Source organism: Oncorhynchus clarkii, chromosome 17 (assembly GCF_045791955.1).
Source record: "Oncorhynchus clarkii lewisi isolate Uvic-CL-2024 chromosome 17, UVic_Ocla_1.0, whole genome shotgun sequence".
Classification (NCBI taxonomy): domain Eukaryota; kingdom Metazoa; phylum Chordata; class Actinopteri; order Salmoniformes; family Salmonidae; genus Oncorhynchus; species Oncorhynchus clarkii.
In genome coordinates this window covers 927628-940031 of record NC_092163.1, presented here as the reverse complement: position 1 = coordinate 940031, position 12404 = coordinate 927628, and the positions used below count along the sequence as shown (strand labels likewise).

At 45.6% G+C, this 12404-nt stretch overlaps 1 protein-coding gene across 1 annotated transcript in view; it reads right to left on the bottom strand.

Annotated features, from left to right (window-relative positions):
• LOC139370024 (protein disulfide-isomerase-like) overlaps positions 1-8814 on the bottom strand; it is a 60088-nt gene extending 51274 nt beyond the window's left edge. The window contains exons 1-3 of the mRNA XM_071109317.1: positions 8652-8814; positions 3595-3795; positions 2967-3100 (exon numbers count right to left, since the gene is read on the bottom strand). Coding sequence (XP_070965418.1) covers positions 2967-3100; positions 3595-3795; positions 8652-8814 — 498 coding nt within the window. The remainder of the gene's footprint in view (positions 1-2966; positions 3101-3594; positions 3796-8651) is intronic.
• Positions 8815-12404: the final 3590 nt, after the last annotated feature.

The window sequence follows — 12404 nt, the reverse complement described above, 5'->3', positions numbered from 1 at the left end:
AGGGTTAAACTAAACCGAAGGTTATGGTTAGGGTTAAACTAAACCGAAGGTTAGGGTTAGGGTTCAACTAAACCGAAGGTTAGGGTTAAACTAAACCGAAGGTTAGGGTTAGGGTTAAACTAAACCTAAGGTTAGGGTTAGGGTTAAACTAAACCGAAGGTTAGGGGTAGGGTTAAACTAAACCGAAGGTTAGGGTTAGGGTTAAACTAAATCGAAGGTTAGAGTTAGGGTTAAACTAAACCGAAGGTTAGGGTTAGGGTTAAACTAAACCTAAGGTTAGGGTTAGGGTTAAACTAAACCGAAGGTTAGGGGTAGGGTTAAACTAAACCTAAGGTTAGGGGTAGGGTTAAACTAAACCGAAGGTTAGGGTTAGGGTTAAACTAAACCGAAGGTTAGAGTTAGGGTTAAACTAAACCGAAGGTTAGGGTTAGTGTTAGGGTTAAATTAAACCGAAGGTTAGGGTTAGGGTTAAACTAAACCGAAGGTTAGGGTTAGGGTTAAACTAAACCGAAGGTTAGGGTTAGGGTTAAACTAAACCGAAGGTTTGGGTTAGGGTTAAACTAAACCGAAGTTTAGGGTTAGGGTTAAACTGAACTGAAGGTTAGGGTTAGGGTTAAACTAAACCGAAGGTTAGAGTTAGGGTTAAACTAAACCTAAGGTTAGGGTTAAACTAAACCGAAGGTTAGGGTTAGGGTTAAACTAAATCGAAGGTTAGGGTTAAACTAAATCGAAGTTTAGGGTTAAACTGAACCGAAGGTTAGGGTTAGGGTTAAACTAAACCGAAGGTTAGGGTTAGGGTTAAACTAAACCGAAGGTTTGGGTTAGGGTTAAACTAAACCGAAGTTTAGGGTTAGGGTTAAACTGAACTGAAGGTTAGGGTTAGGGTTAAACTAAACCGAAGGTTAGAGTTAGGGTTAAACTAAACCTAAGGTTAGGGTTAAACTAAACCGAAGGTTAGGGTTAGGGTTAAACTAAACCGAAGGTTAGGGTTAGGGTTAAACTAAACCGAAGGTTAGGGTTAAACTAAACCGAATGTTAGGGTTAAACTAAACCGAAGGTTAGGGTTAGGGTTAAACTAAACCGAAGGTTAGGGTTAAACTGAACCGAAGGTTAGGGTTAGGGTTAAACTAAACAGAAGGTTAGGGTTAAGGTTACACTAAACCGAAGGTTAGGGTTAGGGTTAAACTAAACCGAAGGTTAGGGTTAGGGTTAAACTAAACCGAAGGTTAGGGTTAGGGTTCAACTAAACCGAAGGTTAGGGTTAAACTAAACCGAAGGTTAGGGTTAGGGTTAAACTAAATCGAAGGTTAGGGTTAAACTAAATCGAAGTTTAGGGTTAAACTGAACCGAAGGTTAGGGTTAGGGTTAAACTAAACCGAAGGTTAGGGTTAGGGTTAAACTAAACCGAAGGTTTGGGTTAGGGTTAAACTAAACCGAAGTTTAGGGTTAGGGTTAAACTAAACTGAAGGTTAGGGTTAGGGTTAAACTAAACCGAAGGTTAGGGTTAGGGTTAAACTAAACCGAAGGTTAGGGTTAAACTAAACCTAACGTTAGGGTTAAACTAAACCGAAGGTTAGGGTTAAACTAAATTGAAGGTTAGGGTTAGGGTTAAACTGAACCGAAGGTTAGGGTTAGGGTTAAACTAAACCGAAGGTTAGGGTTAAACTAAACCGAAGGTTAGGGTTAAACTAAACCGAAGGTTAGGGTTAAACTGAACCGAAGGTTAGGGTTAGGGTTAAACTGAACCGAAGGTTAGGGTTAAACTGAACCGAAGGTTAGGGTTAGGGTTAAACTAAACCGAAGGTTAGGGTTAGGGTTAAACTTCACCAAAGGTTAGGGTTAAACTGAACCGAAGGTTAGGGTTAGGGTTAAACTGAACCGAAGGTTAGGGTTAGGGTTAAACTTAACCAAAGGTTAGGGTTAAACTGAACCGAAGGTTAGGGTTAGGGTTAAACTTAACCAAAGGTTAGGGTTAGGGTTAAACTAAACCGAAGGTTAGGGTTAGGGTTAAACTAAACCGAAGGTTAGGGTTAGGGTTAAACTAAACCGAAGGTTAGGGTTAAACTAAACCGAAGGTTGGGGTTAGTGTTAAACTAAACCGAAGGTTAGGGTTAGGGTTAAACTGAACCGAAGGTTAGGGTTAGGGTTAAACTAAACCGAAGGTTAGGGTTAGGGTTAAACTTCACCAAAGGTTAGGGTTAAACTGAACCGAAGGTTAGGGTTAGGGTTAAACTAAATCGAAGGTTAGGGTTAAACTAAATCGAAGTTTAGGGTTAAACTGAACCGAAGGTTAGGGTTAGGGTTAAACTAAACCGAAGGTTAGGGTTAGGGTTAAACTGAACCGAAGGTTAGGGTTAGGGTTAAACTAAACCGAAGGTTAGGGTTAGGGTTAAACTTCACCAAAGGTTAGGGTTAAACTGAACCGAAGGTTAGGGTTAGGGTTAAACTTAACCAAAGGTTAGGGTTAAACTGAACCGAAGGTTAGGGTTAGGGTTAAACTTAACCAAAGGTTAGGGTTAGGGTTAAACTAAACCGAAGGTTAGGGTTAGGGTTAAACTAAACCGAAGGTTAGGGTTAGGGTTAAACTAAACCGAAGGTTAGGGTTAAACTAAACCGAAGGTTGGGGTTAGTGTTAAACTAAACCGAAGATTAGGGTTAGGGTTAAACTAAACCGAAAGTCTGTTCTACAAATGTATTTACTCCAGTCTGGATCAGAGGGACTGACTGTCTGTACCTCTGAGCTCCCCTACTCCAGTCTGTATCAGAGGGACTGACTGTCTGTGTGTCTGTACCTCTGAGCTCCACTACTCCAGTCTGTATCAGAGGGACTGGATGTCTGTGTGTCTGTCCCTCTGAGCTCCCTCTGAGCACCCTCTAGGGTCGTCTGCTAGGGGTTGTTGAGGTCACACACACATCACAGGTACAGGACAGGAAGTACTACAGGCCCAACAGGAAGGGGATGTCACCTTAAACAGTCCGAGAACAACCAGCTCCTCTGAGGCGACGAAGCGATCTGATTGGTTCAGGTCAGTGATGATGTCGGCGCTAGGCCCCGCCCTCCTCTTTAGCCACGTTACGATGGAGGCCGAACTCTGGAAAACTGACAGAGGAGAGAGAAAGAGATTGTGTGTGTGTGTGTGTGTGTGTGTGTGTGTGTGTGTGTGTGTGTGTGTGTGTGTAATGTGTGTAATGTGTGTGTGTGTGTGTGTGTGTGTGTGTGTGTGTGTGTGTGTGTGTGTGTGTGTGTGTGTGTGTGTGTGTGTGTGTAATGTGTGTGTGTGTGTGTAATGTGTGTAATGTGTGTGTGTGTGTGTGTGTGTGTGTGTGTGTGTGTGTGTGTGTGTGTGTGTGTGTGTGTGTGTGTGTGTGTGTAATGTGTGTAATGTGTGTGTGTGAGTAATGTGTGTGTGTAACGTGTGTGTGTGTGTGTGTGTGTGTGTGTGTGTGTGTGTGTGTGTGTGTGTGTGTGTGTGTGTATGTAACGTGTGTGTGTGTGTGTGTAACGTGTGTGTGTGTGTAATGTGTGTGTGTGTAATGTGTGTGTGTGTGTGTGTGTGTGTGTGTGTGTGTGTAATGTGTGTGTAATGTGTGTACCTGGGCAGGGTACAGGGTTGTGTCTGTCTCCTGATAGGTAAAGCCGTAGAGGGGGTGGAGTAGTGGCGTTCAGTTCCTTGGTCAGATTGGTTTCCTTGGAGACGTCGACTACGCCCAGTTTCACCTCCGAGCCAATCAGCTGCTCCGCGGCTCCACGGAACGCCAACGCCAGCCGCTGGGAATCCCCAGAGAGAGGAGCGACTACACACACACACACACACACATTACACACACATTACACACACATTACACACACACACACACACACATAAACACACATTACACACACATTACAGACACATTACACACACACACATTACACACACATTACACACACATTACTGGGAATCCCCAGAGAGAGGAGCGACTACACACACACACACACACATCACACACACACATTACACACACACACACACACATTAAACACACATTACACACACATTACACACACATTACACACACACACACACATTACACACACATTACTGGGAATCCCCAGAGAGAGGAGCGACTACACACACATTACACACACATTACACACACATTACACACACGCTTTCGTTGGTTGGCCCTCGCTTCATACTCGTCGCCTTAACCCACTGGCTACAGGTTATCTACAAGTCTCTGCTAGGTAAAGCCCCGCCTTATCTCAGCTCACTGGTCACCAGAGCAGCACCCACCCATAGCACGCGCTCCAGCAGGTATATCTCACTGGTCACCAGAGCAGTACCCACCCGTAGCACGCGCTCCAGCAGGTATATCTCACTGGTCACCAGAGCAGTACCCACCCGTAGCACGCGCTCCAGCAGGTATATCTCACTGGTCACCAGAGCAGTACCCACCCGTAGCACGCGCTCCAGCAGGTATATCTCACTGGTCACCAGAGCAGCACCCACCCGTAGCACGCGCTCCAGCAGGTATATCTCACTGGTCACCCCCAAAACCTATTCCTCCTTTGGCCGTCTTTCCTTCCAGTTCTCTGCTGCCAATGACTGGAACGAAAAATCTCTAAAGCTGGAGACTCACATCTCCCTCACTAACTTTAAGCACCAGCTGTCAGAGCAGCTTACAGATCACTGTACCTGTACACAGCCCATCTGTAAACAGCCCATCTATCTATCTCATCCCCATACAGTATTTATTCATTTATCTTGCTCCTTTGCACCCCAGTATCTCTACTTGCACATTCATCTTCTGCACATCAATCACTCCAGTGTTTTAATTGCTATATTGTAATTATTTCGCCACTATGGCTTACTTCTTGCCTTACCTCCCTTATCCCACCTCATTTGCACACACTGTTTATAGACCTTTTGTTTTCTTTTTTCTACTGTATTGATTGTATGTTTGTTTATTCCATGTGTAACTCTGTTGTTGTTGTTTGTGTCGAACTGCTTTGTTTTATCTTGGCCAGGTCGCAGTTGCAAATGAGAACTTGTTCTCAACTAGCCTACCTGGTTAAATAAAGGTGAAATAACATTTTAAAAAATATATAACTTCTACTATGACCCCATATAACTACTACTACTAAGTCCTCAGATACAATATATATACAAAAGTATCTGGACACCCCTTCAAATGAGTGGATTAGTCTATTTCCGCACACAGCCACGTAATCTCCATAGACACACATTGGCAGTAGAATGGAGCTCAGTGACTTTCAACGTGGCAATGTCATATGATGCCACCTTTCCAACAAGTCAGTCCGTCACATTTCTGCCCTGCTAGAGCTGCCCTCCGGTCAACTGTTAGGGCTGTTCTTGTGAAGTGGAAACATTTGGGAGCAACAACAGCTCAGCCTTGAAGTGGTAGGCCACACAAGCTCACAGAACAGAACCACCCAGTGCTGAAGAGTGTAGAGGGTAAAAAATCATCTTTCCACGGTTCCATCACTCACTACCACGGTTCCATCACTCACTACCACATCACTCACTACCACGGTTACATCACTCACTACCACGGTTACATCACTCACTACCACGGTTACATCACATCACTCACTACCACGGTTACATCACTCACTACCACGGTTACATCACTCACTACCACGGTTACATCACTCACTACCACGGTTACATCACTCACTACCACGGTTACATCACTCACTACCACGGTTACATCACTCACTACCACGGTTACATCACTCACTACCACGGTTACATCACAGTTACATCACTCACTACCACGGTTACATCACAGTTACATCACTCACTACCACAGTTATATCACTCACTACCACGGTTACATCACTCACTACCACGGTTCCATCACTCACTACCACGGTTCCATCACTCACTACCACGGTTCCATCACTCACTACCACGGTTCCATCACTCCAAACTGCCTTTGGAAGCAACGTCAACACAAGAACTGTTTGTCGGGAGCTTCATGAAATGAGTTTCCATGACCGAGCAGCCGCACACAAGCCTGAGATCACCATGCGCAATGCTAAGTGGTGTAAAGCTCGTCGCCTTTGGACTGGAGCGTTCTATGGAGTGATGAATCACGCTTCACCATCTGGCAGTCCGACGGACACATCTTCGTTTGGGGGATGCCAGGAGAACGCTATCTGCCTGGATACAGAGTGCTAACTGTAAAGTTTGGTGGAGGAGGAATAATGGACTGGAGCTGTTTTTCATGGTTCGGGCTAGGCTCCTTCGTTCCAGTGATGTGTAGGGGGTTTAGGGTTAACACCAGCCCTCTGCTGATTGGTTCCAGTACCAGGCTGGATGTGTAGGGGGTTTAGGGTTAACACCAGCCCTCTGCAGATTGGTTCCAGTACCAGGCTGGATGTGTAGGGGGTTTAGGGTTAACACCAGCCCTCTGCAGATTGGTTCCAGTACCAGGCTGGATGTGTAGGGGGTTTAGGGTTAACACCAGCCCTCTGCAGATTGGTTCCAGTACCAGGCTGGATGTGTAGGGGGTTTAGGGTTAACACCAGCCCTCTGCAGATTGGTTCCAGTACCAGGCTGGATGTGTAGGGGGTTTAAGGTTAACACCAGCCCTCTGCAGATTGGTTCCAGTACCAGGCTGGATGTGTAGGGGGTTTCGGGTTAGAGGGTTAGTATTAGCTACAGTACTCAGGGTTAGTATTAGCTACAGTACTCAGGGTTAGTATTAGCTACAGTACTCAGGGTTAGTATTAGCTACAGTACTCAGGGTTAGTATTAGCTACAGTACTCAGGGTAAGTATTAGCTACAGTACTCAGGGTTAGTATTAGCTACAGTACTCAGGGTTAGTATTAGCTACAGTACCCAGGGTTAGTATTAGCTACAGTACTCAGGGTTAGTATTAGCTACAGTACTCAGGGTTAGTATTAGCTACAATACGCAGGGTTAGTATTAGCTACAGTACTCAGGGTTAGTATTAGCTACAGTACTCAGGGTTAGTATTAGCTACAGTACTCAGGGTTAGTATTAGCTACAGTACTCAGGGTTAGTATTAGCTACAGCACTCAGGGTTAGTATTAGCTACAGTACTCAGGGTTAGTATTAGCTACACTACTCAGGGTTAGTATTAGCTACAGTACTCAGGGTTAGTATTAGCTACAGTACTCAGGGTTAGTACTAGCTACAGTACTCAGGGCTAGTATTAGCTACAGTACTCAGGGTTAGTACTAGCTACAGTACTCGGGGTTAGTACTAGCTATAGTACTCAGGGTTAGTATTAGCTACAGTACTCAGGGTTAGTATTAGCTACAGTACTCAGGGTTAGTACTAGCTACAGTACTCAGGGCTAGTATTAGCTACAGTACTCAGGGTTAGTACTAGCTACAGTACTCGGGGTTAGTACTAGCTATAGTACTCAGGGTTAGTACTAGCAACAGTACTCAGGGTTAGTACTAGCTACAGTACTCAGGGCTAAAGGTTAGAGGGTTAGTACTAGCTACAGTACTCAGGGTTAGTATTAGCTACAGTACTCAGGGTTAGTATTATCTATAGTACTCAGGGTTAGTATTATCTATAGTACTCAGGGTTAGTATTATCTATAGTTCTCAGGGTTAGTATTATCTATAGTACTCAGGGTTGGTATTATCTATAGTACTCAGGGTTAGTATTATCTATAGTACTCAGGGTTAGTATTATCTATAGTACTCAGGGTTAGTATTATCAATAGTACTCAGGGTTAGTACTAGCTACAGTACTCGGGGTTAAAGGTTAGAGAGTGAGAGGGTAGTAGCTACAGTACTCAGGGTTAGTATTAGCTACAGTACTCCGGGTTAGTATTAGCTGTAGTACTCAGGGTTCAAGTTTAGGGGGTTATTATTAGCTATAGTACTCAGGGTTAGTACTATCTACAGTACTCAGGGTTAAAGGTTAGAGGGTTAGTATTAGCTATAGTACTCAGGGTTAAAGGTTAGGGGGTTAGTACTAGCTATATTACTCAGGGTTCAAGTTTAGGCGGTTAGTATTAGCTACAGTACTCAGGGTTAAAGGTTAGGGGGATAGTATTAGCTATAGTACTCAGGGTTCAAGTTTAGGGGGTCATTATTAGCTATAGTACTCAGGGTTAGTACTATCTACAGTACTCAGGGTTAAAGGTTAGAGGGTTAGTATTAGCTATAGTACTCAGGGTTAAAGGTTAGGGGGTTAGTATTAGCTATAGTACTCAGGGATCAAGTTTAGGGGGTTATTATTAGCTATAGTACTCAGGGTTAGTACTAGCTACAGTACTCCGGGTTAAAGGTTAGAGGGTTAGTATTAGCTATAGTACTCAGGGTTAAAGGTTAGGGGGTTAGTATTAGCTACAGTACTTAGGGTTAAAGGTTAGAGGGTTAGTATTAGCTATAGTACTCAGGATTAGTATTAGCTACAGTACTCAGGGTTAAAGGTTAGGGGGTTAGTATTAGCTACAGTACTCAGGGTTAGTATTAGCTACAGTACTCAGGGTTAGTATTAGCTACAGTACTCAGGGTTATTATTAGCTACAGTACTCAGGGTTAAAGGTTAGAGGGTTAGAGGGTAGTAGCTACAGTACTCAGGGTTAGTATTAGCTACAGTACACAGGGTTAAAGGTTAGAGGGTTAGAGGGTTAGAGGGTTAGAGTTACTTACAAAAGTGCACCAGCAGCTGTTTGTTTTGTTTGAGAGCTCTGTTAAAGTTGTCCTTCTTCAACAGCAGAACCCCGTTCTCCTCCGGGAGAGAGGTAGAGCTGTCACCGGCCACAGAGACACTCAGACAGCAGAGAGTCACACACAGCAGCAGTAGTGTCCTCATCATAGTGATTCACAGTGGAACTGACTCTCACACAGAGGAGGTCTGGGGACTGACTCTCACACAGAGGAGGTCTGGGTCTGGGGACTGTGTGTGTCTGTGTGTAGTGTGTGTGTGTGTGCGTGCTGCTGAGGGGAAGTAAGGTAGGGCTGATAAGAAACGTGTACTTTGATTCCGCTGATAACAGCCCCTCTCCGCTTGTGTGTGTGTGTGTGTGTGTGTGAGATGGGTGTGTGTCTGTGTGTGTGTGTGAGAGATGGGTGTGGTGTGTGTGTGTGTATGTTTCTGCTGAGCAGTTAGTTTAAGAATTCTTTATCATAGTTGGCACAGATACACTACAGTGTTCGACAGCCAACTAACACACTCCTATCAGCTGTAACTCACTATCAGTATATCAAACACACCGCACTCTGCACTCACACACGGCTGATATCTGTGTATTACCAATCAGTGTTTATGAGCCAGAGAGGCTGATGGGAATGCAAGGTGACCGCAGACACACCGCTGCAGTGGAACTCTGGGTAGTCAGACAAAGGTGGACGGAGTCCGGCTGACCGGGTTTGAACAACACGTCCTTCTGACTGTGTTAGCCTGCTGAACTAAAGGCATCACCAGACTGTGTTAGCCTGCTGAACTAAAGGCATCACCAGACTGTGTTAGCCTGCTGAACTAAAGACATCACCAGACTGTGTTAGCCTGCTAAACTAAAGACCTCACCAGACTGTGTTAGCCTGCTGAACTAAAGACCTCACCAGACTGTGTTAGCTTGCTGAACTAAAGACCTCACCAGACTGTGTTAGCCTACTGAACTAAAGACATCACCAGACTGTGTTAGCCTGCTGAACTAAAGACATCACCAGACTGTGTTAGCCTGCTGAACTAAAGACATCACCAGACTGTGTTAGCCTGCTGAACTAAAGACCTCACCAGACTGTGTTAGCCTGCTGAACTAAAGACCTCACCAGACTGTGTTAGCCTGCTGAACTAAAGACATCACCAGACTGTGTTAGCCTGCTGAACTAAAGGCATCACCAGACTGTGTTAGCCTGTTGAAGACATCACCAGACTGTGTTAGCCTGCTGAACTAAAGGCATCACCAGACTGTGTTAGCCTGCTGAACTAAAGACATCACCAGACTGTGTTAGCCTGTTGAAGACATCACCAGACTGTGTTAGCCTGCTGAACTAAAGGCATCACCAGACTGTGTTAGCCTGCTGAACTAAAGGCATCACCAGACTGTGTTAGCCTGCTGAACTAAAGACATCACCAGACTGTGTTAGCCTGCTAAACTAAAGACCTCACCAGACTGTGTTAGCCTGCTGAACTAAAGACCTCACCAGACTGTGTTAGCTTGCTGAACTAAAGACCTCACCAGACTGTGTTAGCCTGCTGAACTAAAGACCTCACCAGACTGTGTTAGCCTGCTGAACTAAAGACCTCACCAGACTGTGTTAGCCTGCTGAACTAAAGACCTCACCAGACTGTGTTAGCCTGCTGAACTAAAGACCTCACCAGACTGTGTTAGCCTGCTGAACTAAAGACCTCACCAGACTGTGTTAGCCTGCTGAACTAAAGACATCACCAGACTGGGTTAGCCTGCTGAACTAAAGACATCACCAGACTGTGTTAGCCTGCTGAACTAAAGGCATCACCAGACTGTGTTAGCCTGTTGAAGACATCACCAGACTGTGTTAGCCTGCTGAACTAAAGGCATCACCAGACTGTGTTAGCCTGCTGAACTAAAGGCATCACCAGACTGTGTTAGCCTGCTGAACTAAAGACATCACCAGACTGTGTTAGCCTGCTGAACTAAAGACATCACCAGACTGTGTTAGCCTGCTAAACTAAAGGCATCACCAGACTGTGTTAGCCTGCTGAACTAAAGACATCACCAGACTGTGTTAGCCTGTTGGTGCTGGTTACTAGTCCAACACTCTAACCACTAGGCTACCTGCTGGTTACTAGTCCAACACTCTAACCACTAGTCTACCTGCTGGTTACTAGTCCAACGCTCTAACCACTAGGCTACCTGCTGGTTACTAGTCCAACGCTCTAACCACTAGGCTACCTGCTGGTTACTAGTCCAACACTCTAACCACTAGGCTACCTGCTGGTTACTAGTCCAATGCTCTGCATTGGGGCGGGTAGCGTTCTCCACCAAACTTTACAAATGCACTGGGGCAGGTAGCGTTCTCCACCAAACTTTACAAATGCACTGGGGCGGGTAGCGTTCTCCACCAAACTTTACAAATGCACTGGGGCGGGTAGCGTTCTCCACCAAACTTTACAAATGCACTGGGGCGGGTAGCGTTCTCCACCAAACTTTACAAATGCACTGGGGCAGGTAGCGTTCTCCACCAAACTTTACAAATGCACTGGGGCGGGTAGCGTTCTCCACCAAACTTTACAAATGCACTGGGGCAGGTAGCGTTCTCCACCAAACTTTACAAATGCACTGGGGCGGGTAGCGTTCTCCACCAAACTTTACAAATGCACTATGCACTGGGGCAGGTAGCGTTCTCCACCAAACTTTACAAATGCACTATGCATTGGGGCAGGTAGCGTTCTCCACCAAACTTTACAAATGCACTGGGGCAGGTAGCGTTCTCCACCAAACTTTACAAATGCATTGGGGCAGGTAGCGTTCTCCTGGCTTCCAAACCCAGTTTCTTCCATCGGACTGCCAAATGGTGAAGCGTGATTCATCACTCCAGAGAACGCGTTTCCACTGCTCCAGAGTCCAATGGGGGTGAGCTTCACACCACTCCAGCCGACGGTTGGCTTCGCGCATGGTGATCTTAGGCTTGCGTGCGGCTGCTCGGCCGTGGAAACCCATTTCTCCCGACGAGGAGTTATTGTGCTGACGTTGTTTCCAGAGGCAGTTTGGAAACTCGGTAGTGGGTGTTGTCAACCGAGGACAGACAATTTCTACGAGTTACACTCTCCAACGCACGGAGGTTCCCGTTCTGTGAACTTGTGTGGACTACCACTTTGCTGCTGAGCCGTTGTTGCGCCGAGACATTTGCGGATCATACAGGGATATATTGAAAGGAGAATCAAAGGCCCCAGGAACCAGACCATACAGGGATATATTGAAAGGAGCATCGAAGGCTCCAGGAACCAGACCATACAGGGATATATTGAAAGGAGCATCGAAGGCCCCAGGAACCAGACCATTCAGGGATATATTGAAAGGAGTATCGAAGGCCCCAGACCATACAGGGATATATTGAAAGGAGAATCGAAGGCCCCAGGAACCAGACCATACAGGGATATATTGAAAGGAGTATCGAAGGCCCCAGGAACCAGACCATACAGGGATATATTGAAAAGAGCATTGAAGGCTCCAGGAACCAGACCATACAGGGATATATTGAAAGGAGAATCGAAGGCCCCAGGAACCAGACCATACAGGGATATATTGAAAGGAGTATCGAAGGCCCCAGGAACCAGACCATACAGGGATATATTGAAAAGAGCATTGAAGGCTCCAGGAACCAGACCATACAGGGATATATTGAAAGGAGAATCGAAGGCCCCAGGAACCAGACCATACAGGGATATATTGAAAGGAGCATCGAAGGCCCCAGGAA